The sequence below is a fragment of the Carettochelys insculpta genome, chromosome 10 (genome assembly GCF_033958435.1).
Source record: "Carettochelys insculpta isolate YL-2023 chromosome 10, ASM3395843v1, whole genome shotgun sequence".
Taxonomy (NCBI): Eukaryota; Metazoa; Chordata; order Testudines; family Carettochelyidae; genus Carettochelys; species Carettochelys insculpta.
This window is the reverse complement of record NC_134146.1, coordinates 16,306,793-16,329,581: the sequence shown is the minus strand read 5'-3', so window position 1 is coordinate 16,329,581 and position 22,789 is coordinate 16,306,793. Positions and strand designations below refer to the sequence as shown.

Below are 22,789 nucleotides of genomic sequence, written 5' to 3'. Positions count from 1 at the left end.
GAGAATGGAAAAGCTGCTGTGGGTTACTCTGGCCTCTTCCCCTCCTCTTCAGTTCGCGCTCCTTTCCATTCTCCTCACGTTTCCTTTTCTCCCCTCTTTTCTCCCTCCTCTTTTTTGGGGGGAGGGGGCAAATTGGGTTGCATTGTTCCCTTTGTCTCCCTAATCCACCTTACATTAATCCAAATGGATGTAGCAGTGTTTTTCTCCAAGGGCAAAAAAAGAATGAGGGGGTTTTGAGAAGGAGCTAGTCTTGTAACTGTTTTAAAACGTAGTTAACTGGCATCTTAAATCTACAACATGTGCCTGGAAGGCAAGATGGAAGGGTAGGAGAGGATAATTTTTAATTAAAGCCATTTAAAAACACAGATTCCACATTCGTCCTTGACGGCCATAAATGATCAGATTAATAATTGAGCCCTTCCTTCAGTGGGGGTTGCCACTGGATTTTTACAGTTGGAGCCTTAATTTACAGTGCCTTTGAAATCTGTGCTTTTGCAGGATAGGATGGCTTAAGGTGGAAAGACCAAGTAGCTGGAATTTCACCTGGTCTGTGTGTGTAGTTAACTCTATGTTAGGTGAACAATCTTGCGTACTATGCACATAGTACTGGAAGGAATTGCAAGATTGGGCTACCGGACGTTTAAAATTACCTGGTGGGCTATTCTTTTTTACTCTTGGAACTCTTATAAACGCAGATGGTGAACTCAACTTTTTTTTTTAAAAGAGCAAACACATTTTCATACAAATGCAGAACATCCAAAATGTGATGTCAGTGTTATCTGACGCTTGTGATGTCACACATGTTCTGAATGTCTAAGCAGTTTATTTCACCCTTCTTTCTAAAAAACACTCATTTATGTATAAGTTAGGTAAATATCAAACTGGAATAGGAAACAGAATAAATAGGGAATCCCTTACAAAGTCACTTATGGATCAGCTATAGTCAAGAATCAGGAATTATGTGATCATCCTAAATCTTAAAAAAACAATATTTTTTTTCACATTTTTTTGTATCGTCTAATGTAAAATACAAGGTTTGCATAAGTAGATATTTGGGAGCTTGTTTGCTGTATATCTTCTATCCTTTCTAGTTGTCTTACATGGAATAATTCTTCATTTTAAAAACCAACAGGTTTGAGTACTAACAATGTTAGATCATTACTCTTGGAAGAAATTTTAATGGTTAAGGAAGTTAAATACTCTTAAAAACTACTTCAGGTTTCAAATGAGTGAAAATCAAGTCAATGTAAATACCTACATAATAAAAAAAAAAAGTTTTTTTCATTTAGCTCTAAGGTGGGTATGGTCATGTTCTGCATGATGGAAACGCTCTGGTAAATACCATCTATTATATTGACATTTGGCAACTGGAAATTAATCTATTTCCTCCCCCCCCCCCTCCCCGTGTTTCTGCAGTTACCCTGCTGGATTCCAGATCAGTTCAGGGGGAACTTGGGTGGATAGCAAGTCCTTTGGAAGGAGGGGTAAGTGCTGAATTGCTGTCTGTTCAAAAGGGGTAAAATGAAGTGATTACTACGATTCTGGAGAGTCCTAATGGCTTGATTATTGTTGATTGTGGTAGGGAGGTCAGATTTCTTGCATGACCCTTGAAGTGAATTACACTTTGTTGAAGAAATCCTATACTCCCTTCTCATGGTTCTATCATGGAAGAACTAGAAACCAAAAAGGTAGAGAAGGGGTTTCAAAATTCAGAGTTTGGTCAAAGCATGGACTTAGATGCCTATTTAAAACTGACATACCAACAAGAAATGTGATCTGGTGACCAAACTGGAATCCACCCTTGTAATTGTTATATCCATGGGCAGTCTCTGTTCAGAGCCATTGCTATTCTATTTCTAAATTGAGAGTGTGGTGTGGGGGAGAAGGAAACAATAAACAAAGTACCAGACCTTTCTTAGGGTGTGAAGGTGCAGTAGTTAAATATATACATTTCAAAGTGAAAACATTATGTTTGAATCCCTGTATAGATCAACCTCAATCTTAGGGTGTTTTTTAGCTTTTAGGTGGGCAAATTATATGAATTTCTATTGAGGGCTCCCTAAAATAAGTTGTAATCAACAGAATTGTTGTAGGTTGGAAAGGAAGGGTCAGGTATTTGGGGCTTGGAGTTAGGAATTTTCAGCTTAGTCCTTTATATGCAAAACCTTTGTTGCAAATTTGGCTAAGTATTGCTTGGCATAATTTGGCTGCTATCTACAATGGCTCCAATCCAACATGGTTCAGAGCACCTCTTGGGAGATGCTGCTGTGACCCAGCAGATCCCCCCGGGTCAGTGACTATGTAGGACTAGATAGAAGCTAAGGACGTGTTGCACCTTGAAGGATTGGGCCATTTGAGACTGGAGGCGGGGGGCAATGTATTAAAGCAACCAGAATCCTTTTCTCGATAGGAAAATGTAAAATTTTTGAAGGGCTTGCAATGTACACCCCATCATATTAAATATACCCGGATGCTCTTTAAGAGTAAAGAAGTAAGCTTTCTTAAACACAAGCACTGTATTACTGATTCAAAATGATTGAAAAATAAAGGGCCACAAAGTTAAGTAGTTGTGTAAGTGGATTCTTCCAGTGCCTTAGTGAACATACTGTAGACTAACATTGCTCCCTTCCACCCCTTCCCCCCCACCCACATAAGAAGGAAAGGAAACAGTAGCAAATGGAAGGAATGTGAGGCTCTTTATTTTACTAATGCATTATGCATAAGCTTTGAATTAACCATAACATGGGAAAATGGAGGATTGTTTTGCCCACCATTGTTGTTCTGCCTGAACTTGACTGTAGAATGCTGCACAGTGCCGGAGACCATTTTTTAAAGAGAAGGGAAGTGATTGGCAGGTCTCTAGCGGTGTAGACAGCACACATTCACTGCTGATTGCAGGCAATTGCCCTCATCTTTTGACAGTGGGGAAAGGTACAGCCTTATCTCAGTGAGAGTCAGGCTTCCTTGTTAATTCTATACCCTGGAAAGGTCAATGATTCAGACAGAGCCTTTCTTATGCTTCACCGAGGGGTACCTACAGTGTAGATTAAAATATATTAAAGTATTTTAATAAGTCAGTAACAGAATTGATGACCAAAGAAACTGTGTGTGTTTATAATACTTACTTGATTTCCCCCACCCAACCTCCCCAGTCCTTCATCCTGTTGGAAGGCTCTCCTCGAGTTTGAGAAGGAAATGGGCACTGTTTTACTGTGGACGTGACTGGTTTCACTAGCTGACCTCTGTGTGTTCTATTTTTAAGCTGGTAGTGAAAAATTTAAGGAGTATGTGGTCTGTCTGTGCCATAGAGCGCTTGGAAAGCAATTATTATAACTTCTTAGGCTGCAAATTTATTTCAAAGCAATAGAAAAGAACTCCCTTTGTCTCTTTCTTTTTTTCCCTTTTGAAAAGAACCCCTGATGTTTAGTCCTTATGTGTTTGGTTTGTTTTCTTGTTACTGTGTTTAGCTCATTGTACGTAGTAAAAACCTGTTTTATAGATGTTGAGCATTTTCTGTTTTGATATGAGCCGTTGGAGGTAAAAATAGTGCATTGACCAGTGAATGGAACAAACCATCACCAGTATAAATAGTAACCCTGGAGGAATTAAAGCATTGCATTTTAAATTTAATTAACAGATTACTCTTAAATTTCACAGTTGAAAGAGAGATTCTATGCTCGGAATGCTTTTTTCTGTGCCTCATTAAACCATGGGAAAAGTTGGATCATAAAAGTTCGTTTTAGCTGGAAAGCAAAAATATATTTCTTTGACTAGACATTTAGAGTTGTATATAAACTCTAGTGCTTCAAAGTTTAGGACTCTTAATTGTTTTCAGCTGCTGACAGATTTATTTTTTTTTTAAATTAAATAAGAAACGGATTTTTTTAAAAAAGGCTATGTATTTTGCACTGAGGGCCTGACCCAACACTTTCTGAATTTGGTTGTAGTCTTTCTATTGACTTCAGTGGGTTCAGATCAAATCCTATAACTAGATCCTCTGTTTGTGTGAAAATGATGAAGGAAATCCCTTTGAGAACTCTTTATTTCCCTCCATCCGGCCCACTCACACACTCAGAAGTCCAGACCGTCCCACGATAGGAGAATTGAAAGTAGTGGATCATAAGTATAGCCCTGTAACACAAAACTAGTTTCGTGGCAGCTGCAAATTAAAGAACTCTATCTGGTAACTAACTCCATGTTACATTTTACATTGATAGATGACATTCCAGTTTTTCCCTTTTTTGCAACATGGAGAGACATGCTGTGTGTTGGGCTTCCCCCCCCCACCCACATCCCTCCTTTTTAATTCAAAAGTATCTGGAGGCAGAAACTAAAATATTACCCCCTTTACAAATTTTAACTCATGGTGCTAACTGTCAAAGATCCATAAGCATATTCAGCTATGTTGGATGCTTTTACATGAAAGAGAATTTGCAGCTGAGCAATTCTTATAAAAGAGAATGAAAGATATTATATGCTGAGACCCACCATTTTTTGAAAAAAGTTACCATTTATCAAAGCAGCCCTTTTTGATAGTTTCAGAAACATTTGTAGGAAGCTCCTGGAAAGTTGCATTATAACAATTTTCCAAGCCTAATTTCACGTGCTTCATTGTACAGCCTGGAATCTCAGCCAGAGTGTAGCTATTATCTAATACAAATGTTTTAAAAAGGATTTTTTCCCCCTCCTAATTCAGCAGAACCATGATTCTTTTCTTTCTGAAAAAGAGACAAAAGAAGGCCACTGTGGTGGCTTTCTTTTATGCAATATGTGATTATCATAATCTCTGACATTTTTTCAAAGCTGTTACTTACCATTTCCTTTCTTTTATGGCATGTTCATCACACTTTTGCTGAAACATTGGTTCACACACACAGGAACCAGCCAAATTCATTTTTCACATAACTTCTCTGACTTGAGTATAGTTGTGGGGGGGGGGGGGGGAAGGGAGGGCGGGTTAAATTTATTGCTTCCATTTTCCCTAGCCTTTCAAATAGGGAAATCCCTACATCAATGCATATTTAAAGCATGCTACTGCGTTATTACATGTTAGTGTTTATTAGACTGTAAATTTAACTGCCTGAGATTCCTAACTCCACAATGGTGTGAAAATAAAAGGGGATAAATAAGTTGTGTCTGTGATGCTAATTAACTGACAATATCTTCATCATATTCCTCTGTCCCTGTCTTTAACAATTCAAGCAGAGGGAAATGGTGCCCCTATTGAAGTCAAAGGCAAAAAAGTCTTATAGGTTTGGATCAGAATTTCACCCCAGTAGAGCAATGTTCATAATAGATACCCATTTGTAGCTAAATCTGTACTATTGCCATGCCAAATTTAGGATGGTGTAATGGGGAGTTTGATTGTAGCTGGTTTTTGAAAGCTTAGAGAAATGACACAAAACCATCCTGCCTAATGAAGACACTGGATAGGGACCCAGGAAATCTGAATTCAGTTGCTGCTCTACCACAGTCTGTAACTACAGTTACACTAGTGAGTTTTGCCAGCAAAACCCTGGTTTTGGTGACAGAACTTGTGGTGCATGCACAACCAAAATGAGATTTGTCAACAATATCGGGACAAAACCCAGTACTTCTGCTGGCAATGCTATGCTTCAAAACATTGAGGCACAACGCTGCTGTCAACACATTCTGAAAACAAAAAAGCTGTGTGGCCACTCGGGGTGGGGTGGTGTCCTCTCTTGACAGGTAGAACATCCACAACAATGGACAGCCCTGTCTGCTGTGCTTCCAGGTGCATATGGACAGACCAGAGCACTCTCCTGATTGGTTTTTGTGTGTGGCCGCACCGCACTCTGTCAACAGAAGTTTTGTCCGGAAATCTCTTCCAACAGTGACTCTGTTGGCTGAGCACTGTATCGTAACCATAGCCTTTGTGTTTAGGCAACTCATGGTTTTTCTCTCTGTGCCTCAGTTCACATCTGTAAAATGGGAATAATTAACACGTTATCTGTCTTTTAAGATTGCACACGCTGCAGTGCAGGAGCTATCTAGACGTATGTGCTGAGCAAAACTGGGCCAGATCTGGTTGGGGGACTCTTGGTTTTAGTATAATATAAGAAAATTGTTCGTCTAGCTCAGTGGGATATATTTTTGTTTGCTTTTTGTCATCTGCTTTTACCAATCTAATTTTGAACTTGTTTTCCCGGTAGCAGAGTGCTTTTAGGTACTTGATATAACACTTACAGATTTGGTTTAATGACTTTTCTGTAACAGAAAACAAGTGAGCTGCATGTTACCAGTGGAAACAGAAGGTTTAGTTCTGTAGTGAAAAGCTGGTCTACGTTTATTAACACTGACGTAATTTTCACTTTGGCTCTTCACAGTGGGAGGAAGTAAGCATTATGGATGAGAAAAACACTCCGATCCGCACCTATCAAGTCTGCAATGTGATGGAACCCAGTCAAAACAACTGGTTACGAACTGATTGGATTCCCCGCGAGGGGGCTCAGAGGGTATATATTGAAATTAAATTCACACTGAGAGACTGCAACAGCCTGCCAGGTGTCATGGGAACTTGCAAAGAGACTTTTAACCTTTACTATTATGAATCCAACAATGATAAAGAGCGATATATCCGCGAGAGCCTGTTTGCCAAGATTGATACCATTGCTGCCGATGAGAGCTTCACTCAGGTGGACATCGGTGACAGGATCATGAAGCTGAACACAGAGATACGTGATGTGGGCCCATTGAGCAAGAAGGGGTTTTATCTGGCTTTTCAGGATGTAGGTGCCTGCATTGCCTTGGTGTCTGTCCGTGTTTTCTACAAGAAGTGTCCATTGACGGTCCGCAACCTGGCTCAGTTTCCAGACACTATCACTGGAGCAGATACGTCCTCTCTAGTGGAAGTTCGTGGCTCCTGTGTGAACAACTCGGAAGAGAAGGATGTGCCAAAAATGTACTGTGGGGCAGATGGCGAATGGCTGGTACCCATTGGCAACTGTCTGTGCAATGCTGGCTATGATGAACACAATGGAGAATGCCAAGGTAGGATCAGTCCTATTGCACTCTTTATAAGGCCTCAGTGTGGGTAATTGAATCAGAGATTGAAGTAAATGGAGTAAAGCCAGTAATTAGCAGCCCCAGTGGGACGCAGTGGGACCGAGGTGGTGTCTAATGAGAGAGCGCAGTAGCTCCAGGTGGCAAGGCTAAAAAGTGTATAATAGTGACAAAACAAATGATGTTACTACAGTCAGCAGAAGGCAAAACACATTTGCTAACAGGCCCTTGGATGTGAATTAGCTTGGTGTGGCCACCGAAATCGAGCGCAAAAGTAATAAGCTCAAGCCACTATCATTTAAAGAGACAGTCTCTTTCACAAACAAAGTTTAAGCAGAGAAACTGCTAAGGTAAAGTATTTTTCTCCTTCAGGATGAAATAGAGAACTTTGGTATTAAAATGGGAAAAGAATCAATCGCAGAATCTTGTGTTTTATTTTGGTAACTTTAACTTCTCCAGAAGTGTAAATCTTTGGTGTTTCACTTGTTGCAAATTTTTATATTAAATAATCGTTTGATATTTGATACTGATGCCTTTGTTTAAATATATTCATTTCTCAGAGGGTCTCTATTGTTGTCGTTACAATGGAGGTGCTAGGATACTCTTAGAAATGCTAAAAGCCCCTCTCTCCCCCATCATAGGCCCTGCAGAATTAGGGATTAAAGTTCATATAAAAGGCAGATTATCTCTAAGGAGATTTACATTTCCCCCTAAGAGTTTACTATTATTTTATAAATAAACTATTAGACATCTCTGGCCTGATCTGCTAAACCCTTACTTGTGAGCATAAATAAAGATCAGCCTTTAATGATTTCTTGCGCAGATGAATGAGCCAAATCCTGCAAAGTGCTGAATTAAGGGTGCTCAGCACTTTGCAGGATTGGGCCTTGTATTGTCCTCTGAGATGCTTGGAAAGATGATTTTGGTCATCGTGGACAGTCTTCTGTTTTACTACTTGGGCATTTTTCCTAGGGCAAATTTAATATTGTGGTCTGATTGAGAATGGGGTAATAACAGAAGCAACTGGAAGATTTTCTACTAGACCAGTTTATGAAACGGGCTATTTTTTCCTTAAATTCCATACTGAAATTCTTTAAAATGATAATTTACAGCCAATGTGAAGTTCATTGTTATGCATTGGAATTAACTGTTGGCAGGAAAGCCATGCTAAGCACAAATCTCAGCCTTCATTCTAACATTTTAATTTGGAGAAAAACATAAGCCTATCTCATCGGAAACAAAAATTACAATGGCTGGAGCGAGAATTGAAATATTAACAGCACAATGTCAGGGCACTCTATTTACAGTAAATTACTCTGTTTTATGGAATGTTATGAGGCAGAAGCTTGGAAATCTTTTGTATGTCAGTAAACACACACACGGCTGTTGTGGAGAGCATCAGTGGCTGGAGAGATTTTATTATTTTGAAATGGCCCAATAACTTGTAGGCAAGGCTCCTTGACATTTTTACAACCCAATTTGTGGGAGGAGGAGGTGAATGAAATAGGCATCTTGGTTTATTGCATGGAGATTATCCTGAGTTCTCTTCAAGGGCTATTGGGTCAATATTGGGTCAGATTGACTGATGCAGATCTATTCTTTTTTTAATAAAGCTACTGGCTCAAACTCAATGCACTAATTGCATGACAAATACTGTGTTGTTCCAGGGAAGTCATTCGGAGAGGTTTTACTGGCATGCAGTACAGATGGTGGGGCAGTTTTGGAATGGAAATTGAGAATTAGCATCTTCAGCTAGATTTCCTGTAAACTCTCAACTGGACCCATGAGAGTTGGACCCACAAAACCTGATTCTCCATTTCCTCAGTTAAAGAGAAATCTGATGGAGTCATGTACAGAAAGGAGAAAGAAACTCTTGTGTAAAGCTAGGCCATTGAAGTTCTTTTCAAAAGATGCAAGCCATCAAGTAATTTTTAAATAGTTTCATCGCTGTTTAGTTGTGGTTTCCCTTTTGGCGGTGCCATTCCCAGAGTTGGAGTATCTTACCAGAACTACTCTGCTTCATGAAGTTTTCAATAAAGTTCACAATTCACCTCCTGTTGATTTCTACTGAGTATAATCCCAGCTTGGCTTTTGGCCTTGCTGTAGAAGTTTCCACATTTCCCATATCCAAAGTCCACTTAATTTTACAGTTGAGCAGTTTTGCTGCTCTTGCAGGTTTTCTGTGGGGACAGGTAAGAAGTTGGAATGTTTCCCATCTTTTTTTTTTTTTTTTTTTTTGAGGGGCTGGTGAGGACCAAAGAAAGATCTTAAGTGTGCAAAAGCTACAAAAGGGCACCAGTCTACCTCTGGAAGCTTGGAAGCAAGTTCCACCCCAATTGTTTTTCGATGGGTAGACTGTGGCAGGACAAATACAAGAGTAGGTCAGAGGTCATCCATTTCCTCATCCATCTTCTTCCTGTGCTCCTGAGGTCAGAGTTGATTGATTAAGATCTTAAAACTTTGACAAAGGCTTGGTGGACAAGAATAGTTAGGGTAGGGTTGGGGGGGGCTCCCCTGTTGTTGTGAGATCTAACGCTGGTCATCTGCTGGAGACTTCAGAAGCCTTGGGGACAAAACTACACTTCCTCTTGTCATTCTCATCTGCAGCAGTATATGCTAATGGAGGCCAAGAATGAGGAGACATGTCAGAGTTTATAAGGTGATGGTTGGATTGCCCCAAAAGCAGATGCAAGTTCATTCCAGCTCCTGATCTTGAATAACATTTTCTGAGCTGATTTTGTTTAGTCTTTGGTGGAAGACAACCTCATAGTGTTAAGCAACTCTTTTTTCAGGTAAAATGCATGTCTGCAGTTAACAGCAGTTTGAACCTGTTGAATAGTTTGAAGATTAGAGCAGGTCAAAAAAACCAGCATTGGTGTGGGGTGGTTGTTGTTGTTTTGGTGTGGTGTGTGTGTGTGTGTGTGTGTGTGTAACAAGTATTGCAAAAAATGTGCCCTCTTTTGTTGGAAAATATTCTGACAAGCTTTCCAAAGGACAGTTGTTCCACTGAGACCTTGTCATCTGTCAAATCAAGGAAGGGGAAAAATTACATCTTAAATTTTATTCCTCTCAGGCATTTGCAGATATTGTAGGTACAGTGGAACACTGGAATATTTGACACTGACCCACACAGAACCAGTTAGTTGAGTAGTCATTCTGCACTCATGATGGAGGCTTCAGGTTTAACACCCAGGAGGTGGAAAGAAGGTAAATTGACCATTGATTTCATCCACACACACTTCTCTTCCCTCCCTCTTCTGTTCTCACCGCTCTGTCTCCTTCCACCCGCCCCACATTTGTGGTCACGGCTTTTAGAAAGAAAAAACTCATGGAGAATATTGTTAATAAATGAAATGTAAAATTATCTTATCTCATGACCTAACTCAAGGCTAAGGCTACTGCTCTTAGAGAAAGTCAAGCCTTAGTGTTTTTTTTTTTTTTTTTTTTTTTTTTTAAAAGATGTAGCTTGACTATATCACTGTGATATAAACTGTTTTGTTACATGAGTATTGTGTGGTTTAGATTTAGTAATGTAATTTTCTTATCACAATAAAATGGCAGCCTGTATATTTTGGAAGGGAAGCAAAAGGGAAAAATAGACTATGAAAGTAGTAGCTTGTAACTATCCGGGATGGTTTTGATGCTATTGAGACCTGCCATTTAGTATAAATAAGTGAGACAATCCAGAGTTTTACTATGTTTTGTGTAAAGGTTATGAGCACAAAGTGCTGCATCTTCATACCCACTTGCTATTGTGAGTTCTGAATAGGTCACTTGGGTAGAAAATCCAAACTGGTTTAAAATGGGGCTTAGAGTTGCCCTTTCATATTCCTACCGTTTTTGGAATTGTCCTTCCTACCTTTGATAATGGCAACCTTAAGATGCAGTCGCCTGAGTAATATGATTGCTTTTATCTCCATGGCTTTGAAGGATAGCTGTGATTATTGAGAAAAGCAATTCATTTTTATACCTGAGGATCAGAGTTTAATTATTGTTCATTTTTTCTGCAGCGCATTGTTTAGATGGGGGCCAAATTTGTGCCAAAATAATCTACCTGCATTCTGTGCACAGGGCAGTTGTGACCGTTACCTAGAGAGGGGGAGAATTGAGTTCACCATTCATAGATTTACAAACTGATTATTTTTTGGCAACCGAAAAAGTAAAAACTGGAAGAGAGAAGCTGTTGGGGGTGGGGGAAGGGAGAGCTGTAACGAGACAGTCTGCCTGAACCAAATTAATTTAAAGACTTAGCTCTGTAAAGCAAGTGATTTGAATGTGTTCTCCTTTAGTAGAGCCCGTAAACATAGCTCCCTGTATGAGTTTGTGCCACAGTGTGGTGCAAGATGTCCAGTTAAATATTTGGCAGACTGAAAATTCCCCCCTTAGATGTAAATCTAAAAAGGTCCCAGTAAAATATTCCTTGGCACATATCTGTGGATCTGCTTCCATTTGGAAACAGTGACTAAACTATTATTTATGTGAGACCTGGATCTGGTTGTTAAATGGGGTATTATTAGTGAGGAAGAAGGGTCAACAAGCTATATTCCTCAAAACCAAATGGAAAAAGAACTTGTTATTTTAAGGCTCTATAGCAACGTTCATTTGTTTTTGTAAGTACAAGGAAAAACATTTATGGATAAAAATCTCCAGAATTCAGGTTTTGGCTCATGTGATGAGACCCAGATATATGGCTCTTGTCTCTCAATGAGTTATTCTGTCTGCCTAAGACCAGGGTCCAATGATCTTGGACTTCATTGTGAGAAGAAATGATGAACGAAAATCTCAGCTGTACACTTGTCTCTTTTGAGAATCTGCTCTCCCCCCTCCCCCAAATTGTGATCTAAATATCTTCTCTCGTTTCATCCCATAACATTGCCTCCTTTTTATATGTATTTTTGGGCAGCAGACAAGATCATATCGTTTCATGAATTGGACACAATTAACTTTCCCATGACTAAATGGACATTTTATGAATATTCAGAGCCTGTTTCACCTCCCTGGGAAGCAAACATGCTGGTTCCCTTCTCTTTACTGCCATTGGAGACTAGGAGAACGTTTTGTCTGTGAATGGGGATCGTCAGCTGTCTGGCCAGTTTTCCTTTTGCGTGCAGCAGATTCCTCATTTGCATGTTTTGTATACACCCTCATGCAAAGTAGCACACCCATTTCCCTGTTTCACAAAGGAGATGAGGGCTTCCTTTGCAAACAGCACGGCCAATATCTCCTTCTGTTTAGGCAGAACCTGAAGAGTCAGATTTCATGCAAATTAATTCCATTTGGGTTTAAGTTCTTTCTTTACGAGATAGAGAGGGCGCTGTTGGCAGGCGTTCTTATTTATACCGCTGCTCTTTTCCTCCTAAGTGTGCTTGATTGTCCCTCTCTGTTAAATGAGGGAGCCCACTTGCTCATTTCTAGCTGACATGTGGGAAATTGCTACCTCTTGAAACTCTTGGCTTGTTTGTCAACTGATCACTTGAGGTGTTGTTTGTAATTCTTTTTCTGGGGAGGAGAGTGCATGTTTCTGGGTGTGATTTACTCTCAATGGTTGTGGGTGGACTTCCTTGTAGCTACATCCTCTCTAAGGAAACTAATTTCAGGAACTGGAACTTCCCAGAAATATAAGCGTAAGTATCTGGAGAAGACTCCGAAGCAAAGGGCCAATTCAAATGTGGTATAATGCCTTTGACTTCACTGGACTTGCCACAGGAATGAACTGGGCCCAGAATTATTGGTTTGGGGGATGGAGAGGAGTCAGCTTTTAGTCCTTGTTTGTTTAAACTTGTGCATATGAAACTCCAGCATTTCTGTATTAAAAAAGGAATCTCTCCAAAAAGAGTATCGCCCCCTGTGAGCTCCCTAATTACACGTGTATCCGTATATTTTGGTTTAAGTAGCGTTCCCTTTTTTATTTTTTCCCTTTAACTTTACATAAAAATTGCTTTTGGTCTGCAGTAAAGCTGAGACTCATTAAATGCTGCCCAAACCCAGGCTTGTTTGGGATGGATTTGTTGAAAGGTTTATTGATTTAAGTCAGAACACATGCTGCATGCATGTACTGTATTTGCTTGAAAGCACTGTTTTTAATTTTGTGTTTTATAAATCAACAGTATGAAGTTAGGACTGTGATCATGTTAGCGGCTGCATTCTATAAACAGAGACTTTTTTTTTTCCTGTTGTTGCAACTATAAATGTATTGGACCTTGAAGTCCAATTAGTGTTTAATGTTAAGATAAGTTCACAGGGCTGGAAACTGCACAGTGTCAGACTGTGTGGCATAATTAAGCAGAGGAAGGGGTGTTTAAAACAACAACAAAAATGCACAAAATCTTTGGTGTTGCCTAGTGCAGTGATTAAGGAAATGAAATGGTGCTGTTCAAAGTTGAATGGATTATTAGAGTTAAATAATACTGAGAGGCACTGTATGCTTGGTATGTGGTTCATGAGTTAGTCATTAGTGCCCAGAGAAAACTGAGTATGTTCTCTCTGTCTCTCTCAGAGGATACAGTGAAAGTAAGATTTGCATTTTGGTAGCACCTGGAGGCCTTGACTGAGATCAGGGCCGTGTTTTGCCGTGTCTAGCACAAGATGGCCCTCTACCCCAACAACTTTACAAGCGAAACAGACAAGACAGGCAAGGTATTGGGGGAAGAGGGAAAGGGAGTAATGCCGTTCCCGTTTTGATAGATACAGAATGGAAGCACAGAGCGATTAGATAACTCAGATACTAAAGTAGGACTCTGGAGATACGCATTCCGTTCCAAGATCAGCCATAGACTTCCTGTGCAACCCAGAGCAAGTTATCAGGCTATGCTTCCTCCTTCAGACTGATCTAAGCCTCTCTAGAGGTGAGCCTGGGAAGAGTTTCCTGATATGTTACAGACTTGTCTGCTTAAAATCTTAAATTACCATTTCAACTAAAGTAGTTGGTGATTATCGGTTCCCTTATATATGTGAATACACAGTCCTAATACAAGACTGCAGTACAGTGTCTTAATTACCCAGATAATCCTGTTTGCTTGTATTTTTAAACTATGAAGCAGAGGGTAATTATTCAATTCTTAATAGAAGGCAAATGGCAATGTAAACAATAATTAGGATGTTAGACAGACTAATGTGCTTCAAAGCAAATTGGATTTTTTTCATACTGTTCAGCATGAAGTCCTATAAAGCTAACAATTTAGTGGCAAGGAAACAAGTTCCATTTTGTTCGTATTTTATGGCGTTATCTCTTCATGCCTTATTTCTGTGAATAACACGTTTGCCCCAATGAAACTGCCTACCCCAGAGCCAAGTGTCACTTTACAGTTGGCTCTCTGCCATTTGGTATTTGGCTATGTTCTCCACTGGCTGCAGATTGGCTCTGTCTTCTTCAGTTCCAGGAGCTCAGAGGTTACAAAATGCTGGCTTCTAACACGATATTGACGAAAGGTAAATATGGCAAGACCTGGCGCTTTGTTAAGATAGGGTCTTGGCTGGAGAGCTTATCTGCTGGGCTTTGTTACAGATTAATGGGCTAGACTGAATACTTAATATTTCCCCAGCTACTTTTTTTCTGAATTACCATTTTTTTTAAAGGGCTCTGATCTTTCCTGGATGTATTTCCATAATGAGAAGCATAGCCTTATAAATAAGAGCTAAGGGCCTTAATCGGTATCCCATATATAAATCCTTTTCCACTTTGGGAAAATTAAGATCTGGCTCTAAACTTTTTAGTTGTGTCCGGTCTCTGTAAATGGGCCACAATTGGAACCCAAGCTCCAAAAGCCGTGAACTTGAAAAGAAACCCTTTCTACTTTCCACCAAAAGCACACTTGTGACCTGGAAACATGCAGAATACTCACCGCTTTCAGTTCTTTCATAAACGTTCTGTCTATGTAGCATAGTTCAAGACTTACAAGATGTAACCAGTGGACTTCGTCTACATGTCCATTCTCTGCATTGTATTTATCCACTGATTGAGGACAGTGCATGTGTGTAACAAAGGCTTCCAGCAATAACTCTGCATCTTTCCTAAATAGTTTAACAATGAATCTGTTGCACATGGATGTTTTGGGGGGTACTGGAAGGGGGAGAATAATATTTGCTATACATTCTCATCAGACTCCGACTCAATCGTTGAACAATTGGCTTTGTTTCTCTATTATCTAAATTTTAAGAAAGGTTGAAGCATTCATCAGCATTGATGCTGTTAATGAATTACAGCAGTTTAATTATAGCTAGATTAATTTTTATCCTGAGAAGAACAGGAGGCTTGGTTTAAAAACTAAATAATTAAAAAAAAAAAAATGAAACTGTTCAACAGGTTACAAATTGTATTTAAAAAAACCTCTGCATTTGTTTCCAAGTGTCCTCTTAAAGACTGCAGAATAATCATTTAAAAAAAAAACCTCAAACTTCCTGCCAGACCAGATTGTAAAGTGTTAATTAACAAGTCTGTCTTTCCAGACATAAAACATATCTGGCGGGAGAGATGAAAAAAGTGTCGAGCTGGGCTTCTGTGAACTTGGTGCTTGAATTCATTTGTTTTCAGTTTTAAGTGTTTTCTGTAGTTGAAAAAGACATCCCCACTTTGAAAACAGTTTCCTTTTGAAGTGTCCGGTCTGGCAGTGATTGAAACAGCCTCCAGGCAAATTAGCATGTTAAAAGAATTGGATCAATACTTTCCCCTTTCCCTCCTTCTCCCTCCTCCTTTCTCTCTCTCTCTCTTCAGAGGGGAGAATTTGAGCAGCGCTAGAAGCCTCTTGACAGCTGTGCCAGTATGATTCAGGAGGACTGTCGATAGCAGTGTGGGCAACATGGATATACTGCAATCAAGCTGAGACAGCTTGATCCAGTGCCCAGACTCTTTCAAGGATGGCCATTTAAAAATGGAGTCAAGAGAAACTGACAGCTTTGGAAAGCTCAAGCAGCTCATATAATTATGGAGAGGATTAGAAGGAAAGAGTAGGGAGAAACAAGAGATCAATAAAGGGCACAAGTTGATTGAACTCCTCCTTAGATATTGGCGTACTCCATTTGTAATGCTTAGCCTGTGCATGCAGGAGATTTCTTCAATCATTTTCAAGAGACAAGTAAACAAAAGGGGGTGAACTTGGAGTAGTTATAAGAGGAGAGTACGGCAAATGCTTACATGGTGAAATACAGTTTGCAAACTGGCCCAGTTCTGGTTACATTACTGTATATTCTGTGAAAAGGAGATTATTACTATTTATTTTAAGAATTGCTGCCCAATTTTCCAGTTGACTGTAATTGCTTGCTTCTGTCTTTTAGTGACAGATAAAGGTGTGTCTGCTGGGAACCAAGGATGTTTGAATTTACTGTATACTTCTGCAGTGTACGAATGGTCACTGCCTCAACCAGCCTATCTGTCAAATGGGACTAACAATTCATATCCGTCATCCTTCTTTTCCTCCCAGGAATTCTCTGAAGATGTGAGGTTCTAGAGGGTATCCCTCCTTCCCAGCAGGGGCATTGTTGTCTGCAAGCCACTTCCCTGACAGCTCTGCAAACTCCAATTAGTAAATGACACTTGTTTGAAAATTGTTGCTTTCCCTGACCTCAACCCAGCATTAAAAAAATCCCTTTTATTGATCCAGATTACACCCTAGTCTGCCTGAAATGAAGGGACCATAATGGCTTCTCAGCACAGCAAGAAAACAAATCAGTCTCAGGCTTTTTCTACCTGAAACTGTTTCATATTGTTTGTACACTTACTTTCTGCTTTGCCCACTCAAAATGACCATACTGAACTTACTCATTACTTTTTGTAGATTGTAAGTGTCGAAGTTAGTCATAATAACATCATTAAAATTAGGAGTGGGTCTGCCGATGCAGTCCCGTAATTCATTCATCAGGGGCTCTCTCCCTATAACAGATAATATTCAATGTTTGCAGTAGCATTGTGGCTGTATTGGCCCAATAAAACATTATTACCTCACCCATGAGGTTTCATATCATATTGTCACAGTGCCATCTACCCAGTCTGACTTTAGGCTAGCTATTGCCTCAGTTTCCCCCCTTGGGTTCCCCACTAATTTTAACAGAGGCATTCATGTGTTGAGAGACACCTCCAGGGTCTGAATTTATAAACAGAGTTCACAAGGAAATATAAGACCTGCAAGCCAACTTGCCTTGCTGTCTCACAACACTGGGTGCAGGGTTCTTACACCTGTCTCTGCTGAGGTCTGTGACAGTTCTCTCCGTGCTTCAGTCTTCCGCACAGGCTTGCACCCCAGGCATTCTGCGTGAGAGGGCAGGGGAGATTGTGTAGAACCACCCATGATTCAGACCTCCTTCCAGTCTCTCTCTGCACTTTATCAAGGAGCAGCCACTGGTCCTTTCTATGATCCGATTTAGCAACATGACTTGCCTGCCATTGTGACTTGCTTTGCTTTCTCCATCTGAGAAACAAGCTAAGTGGGTCGTAGGCAGGGAGGGACCCATCTCTCCATAAAGGGCCAATCTCTCCTTAAAGGCCTTCTAACACAGATTAGCAAAGATTACATCATTGGAAGGTGGGGTTTTTTTTTTCTCTCCATGAAAAGTATGCTACTGAGTGCACACTCAAACCCTGCACACCCACCCTCCCACACGTCCCAAATATATGGAATACAAGGTTCAACATGCATTCCTTTCTCAGTCTTGACTAGGCCTTTGTGATATTAGGGAAATTTCTTAGATCATAAGAATGAACATACAGAGTCAGGCCAAAGATCCACCTAGCCCAGTGTCCTGTCTCCTGACAGAGGCCAATGCCAGGTGCCCCAGAGGGAGTGAACAGGACAGGTAATCACAGAAGCGATCCCTCTCCTGACATCCATTTTGAGCCTCTGACAAACAGAGGCTAGGTCCATTAATGGCTCTTAGCCAGGGTGGGTTGGAATGGTGTCCCTATCCTCTATGAGGTACTGTAAAAGGTACTTAGAGGTACTTTTGTATCTGATTACTGTTGTGGGGGTAAATTAGACATGTCTGTGTACTTGGGGGTGTGTGTGTGTGGGGGGGGCGCTTAACAGGTGACTGTCATCCCTTATACATGCTGTGATGGGGTTCAGGGCCCCCCAAGCTCTGTACCCCATCCACAGCCAGAAGTGACTCTCACTCAGCAGGTGGAACAGAAGGTTTATCAGATGACAGATACACAGCTTGGTACAGACAACCAGAGGTGGTCTGTCTGACCCATGTTTGCGGGAGGAGATCCCCCATAGGAAACCCCAGGCCTGGAGATCGTGCTTGGGGTCCTGCCTGCTTTTGTTCCTCTCCCCCTCTCCTCGCTAACTGCCTGCTTCTAATTCAAAACCCGCTGGGCACCACCCTGCTCTTTGTTTGGGGGGAGAGGTGTTACCTAACAGATTAGGTTACAGCCAGCAGGGGATTCCATACCCTGTTTGAGCTACTCAGCCTGCCGCACATACACACATCCTCCACCCCCACTATATCACACATGCCACCTGTGTGTCAGGGGCCAGGATCTACCCTTTGGTGTGTCTCATCTCCTTGAAAATTCATTGCTATCTCCCATTTTTATAATGTGTACTTGGGGCTAAACTTCTACAGCAGTCATGGCTGTTTGATTTCTGAGTACACCAATGCTGAATCTTGGTTTTTGAAATGCTCTTATATGGGACTAAGGAATAGGCATATTTATGCAGGTTTTCTTAGCACTCCTCGCTGGATGAGTTTACTCTTGTGTAAACATTCCCTTTTGTTGGGTTTGAAGTTTGCTCTTTGAAATCCAGAGACATTCTGTCAATCACTGTTTTCTCTTCCTAAGTTCTAGAGAAAGATGATCCTGCAATAATTAAAAACAAAGCTCTTCTTTTAAGAGCAACTATTTTGTTGCCTCTTTCTCTCAGTGACTGATAGTAAAGTGTCCTTCAGCTCTACTAAATAACAAAAAAAGATATGTGCTTGATGGGTTAACTCCTTGAACATATGCAACATGTGATACATATCACATCATGGTAGCTTTATGGTTGGGGTTAAAAATGTCACCTTTCTTTCCCACAGCTTAAGTCCTCAAACAGAATCCTCTGCAGAGTTTTAGCTAAATTCTGCTGTAAGTTACACCCGGTCACTTTAATAAAGGCCATGGGATTGCACAGGTGTTATGAAGCAGAATTTGATCATCAGAGGACAAGCTGAATTAAATGGGAAGATGACCGAAAGGTCACGTTTGTGGCATCTGTTTTAGTGTTGAAAGATATATATGTATAAAATCTTCTATAAAGAACAACTAGATTTATCAGCAAATACCAAGATATAGCAAAGTGGACTCTTAGTATTTCCCAGGCCTCCTGTAATGCCTGCAGACTCAAGCATTGGTGTTGTGATGCTGTAATCAATTTCTAACAGAGATGTTGGCAGCCACGTCTCTGTGGATTGGGAATATCTCATACCAAAGAAACACTGTGAAAATTAGCCTGGGTAGCTCTGTATTTGCTGGAGAGTAGCCTAATCTTTTCCCATATATTTCAGCGAATTACATGTTGGAAAACCAGAAGGTTAATACCGAATTAATTTCATTGTCACATGGCTAAATGGAGATGACTCTTTGCTATACAAAAACATCTGGTTTAAAAATATCTGATTTCTCAAAATAAATTCTTTAATGCCCTGTGGTCATAGTCATGAATCTCAGGAGTAACTCTGCAATAACAAATAAATATACTGAAATGATATATAAAAATAATATACCTTGAAAGGAGCTGATTTCATTTTGTGCCTCATTGTAAGGGGGGGTCAGAATCTGATATACTTTCTCACACTGAGTAGTATTTCATTGCACAAGCAATTCCTTTGGCTTCAAGGGGTCCGCTCACCTAAAATACTGTTCAAAGCCACTAAAGATATCCGAATCTGGCTTCATACTCTGGAAAATAATTGGGGAAAAAAAAGTTGTCATACCTAGATGATGTTCTTTTTTTACTTATCCAGGTCCAAAGCCTGACTCCCGGTTACAATGGAATGATGTGGATATTAGCCCCCTGGCTCTTACATAAACCACACATTAGCTCAAATAATCTGCAGAAACTTGTGAATATAGAGTGGATAATTGGTAGCTGTTCTGGGCCAAAGACCTTGAAGACATGAAGTCTCCTCCTCTTCCTCTTGCACCTACTTTGGCCCTGTATGGCTATTTGGGATCACTATACCCTCACAGCTAGGGCCCTACCAAATTCATAGCCATGAAAAATGTGTTGTGAACTGTGAAATCTGGTCTTTGTCCATGAAATCTGGACTTTGTGTGCATTTACCCTATACTTCATAGCTTTCATGGATACACCAGTGTTTCTCAAATAGGGGGGCCTGATCCAAAAGGAAGTTGTGGGAGGATGTGTGTCACAAGGTTATTTCAGGAAGGTCCTTACTTCTGTGTTGACTGTGTGGCCAGAAGGCAGTAGCTTTAGGCTACATACCCAGCTCTGAAGTCAGCACCCTGGTAGCAGCACAGAAGTAAGGGTGGAAATCCCAGACCATGCCACCCTTACTTCTTTGCTGCTGCCTGCAGAGCTGGGCCCTCAGTCATCAGTTGTCACTTTGTAGACACCCAGCTCTGCAGGTAGCAGGTCAAATGTTAGGATGGTGATTCCATACTCTGCTACACTTTCTTTTGTGCTGTGCTGGCTGTGATTCTTCCTTCAGAGCTGGGCTCCCAGCCAGCAGCACTGCTTTCCAGCTGCTCAGCTCTGAAGGCAATGCTGCCACCAGCAGCAGCACGGCAGTAAGGGTTAGAAGTCCCCCCCCCCAGGACTGTACAATAACTTTGCAACCTCCCACCACCTCATTTTGGGATGGAGACCCCCTGCAAATATAACACTGTGTAAGTTTAGATTTAAATTACGAAATTTATGATTTTTAAAATCCCATGACTGTAGAATTGACCACAATGGACCATGTATTTGGTAGGGCCCTAGTAATGGCTGAAACAAGTCCTTGCAGAGCTGCCATGAGAACAGAGGGGGTTGGTTCCTCATCTGACTCATCACCACCAGACTAACATTTCCTCCTCCCTTCATCAATTGCCTTGGGAAGACTCTTGGTGCTTATGGCTCCGTCAGTGCTAGCTGGCATATCTGGTTTGGAGCAGTTAGCTAGCAGCTGCTTCCTAAGGTGTACAATCCTTTTAAAGGTCCTCACCCCATGAGTTCCTTCTTGTAGGACATGTATCAGATTCATGCTGATGTCTGTAACTCTGTAATCTGTTTTAATATCACATTTCTACCCACAGCCCTCCAGTTTTGCTGGTTTACATCATGTTGAAAAATGGCCTTGTTCACATCAGCTGAAATGTTTCATTTGCACCTAGACTGATTTTAATGTGCAGCATGATCTACCTGTTTCTCTAAGCAGATAATTAATCTAATAAGTAGATATCTAATAAGGAGATGGGTTGTATTGGTATAGTATTTATGTGAGTTGGTGGGAGGAGGAGTAGGGGTATTAAAATTGTTTATGAGTTCAGAAGTATACCAGGCCTTGCACCATTTTTGAGTTATGATATCATTACCTAAGCCGTGGAAGCCAAGAAATAAAACCTTTAACCATGATATACGAGGAATGTTTATGTCTCTGAAATATGGACAGAAAGGAAAAATACACACACAGCATAGTATATTTTTGCTCTATTCCTGTGTGTGTGTGCGTGTGTGTGTGTGTGTTTTCCATTTAATACATATAGGCTAGACAGGGCATTCATTTAATGTGTACATCAGAGCAAGCCTTCTTTTAATGATGTGTTCCAGTCAGCCAATGAAGTGTTTCTTAAATCAATTATTCAAGCTCTTTTACACAAGCACAGGATTCATTATCTTCATATCTATTCAATGTGTAAGTACTGTGACAGATCCTTATAATTTTTTCTTTGCCTCACAGTTTCCCATCACTTACTCTGAGAAGCCTTTTCTTACTTCTTTGGAAGAAGGTATTACAGTATTGTATTTGTAACCAAATGAAGAACTATGTTGGAAACACAAAACTAATGAGTGAAGCAATGTTTCTTGAACTGATTATTCTCAAATGTACCACTGGACACACTTATCTATGGATTTGCAGGCTCTACAGATATCTGTGACTCATTATTGCAGATATAGGCTGTGTCTACACGTGCACGCTACTTCGAAGTAGCGGCACTAACTTCGAAATAGCACCCGTCGCGGCTACACGCGTCGGGCGCTATTTCGAAGTTAACTTCAACGTTAGGTGGCGAGACGTCGAAGTCGCTAACCTCATGAGGGGATCGGAATAGCGCCCTACTTCGACGTTCAATGTCGAAGTAGGGACCGTGTAGACAATCCGCGTCCCGCAACGTCGAAATTGTGGGGTCCTCCATGGCAGCCATCAGCTGGGGGGTTGAGAGACGCTGTCTCTCCAGCCCGTGCGGGGCTCTATGGTCACCGTGTGCAGCAGCCTTTAGCCCAGGGCTTCTGGCTGCTGCTGCTGCAGCGGGGGATTCATGCTGCATGCACAGGGTCTGCAACTCGTTGTCGGCTCTGTGTATCTTGTGCTGTTTAGTGCGTGTGTCTGGGAGGGGCCCTTTAAGGGAGCGGCTGGCTGTTGAGTCTGCCCTGTGACCCTGTCTGCAGCTGTGCCTGGCACCCTTATTTCGATGTGTGCTACTGTGGCGTGTAGACGTTCCCTCGCAGCGCCTATTTCGATGTGGTGCTGCGCAACGTCGATGTTGAACATCGACGTTGCCAGCCCTGGAGGACGTGTAGACGTTATTCATCGAAATAGCCTATTTCGATGTCGCCACATCGAAATAGGC

The 22,789-nt window shown here is 40.9% G+C and overlaps 1 protein-coding gene across 3 annotated transcripts in view; it reads left to right on the top strand.

Moving 5' to 3' along the window:
* The window catches only part of EPHA4 (EPH receptor A4), a 135,869-nt gene that overhangs the window by 845 nt on the left and 112,235 nt on the right, over positions 1–22,789 (top strand). For all 3 annotated transcript variants that reach the window (XM_075004633.1, XM_075004632.1, XM_075004634.1), the window contains exons 2-3: positions 1,417–1,484; positions 6,348–7,011. In XM_075004633.1, coding sequence (XP_074860734.1) covers positions 1,417–1,484; positions 6,348–7,011 — 732 coding nt within the window. The remainder of the gene's footprint in view (positions 1–1,416; positions 1,485–6,347; positions 7,012–22,789) is intronic.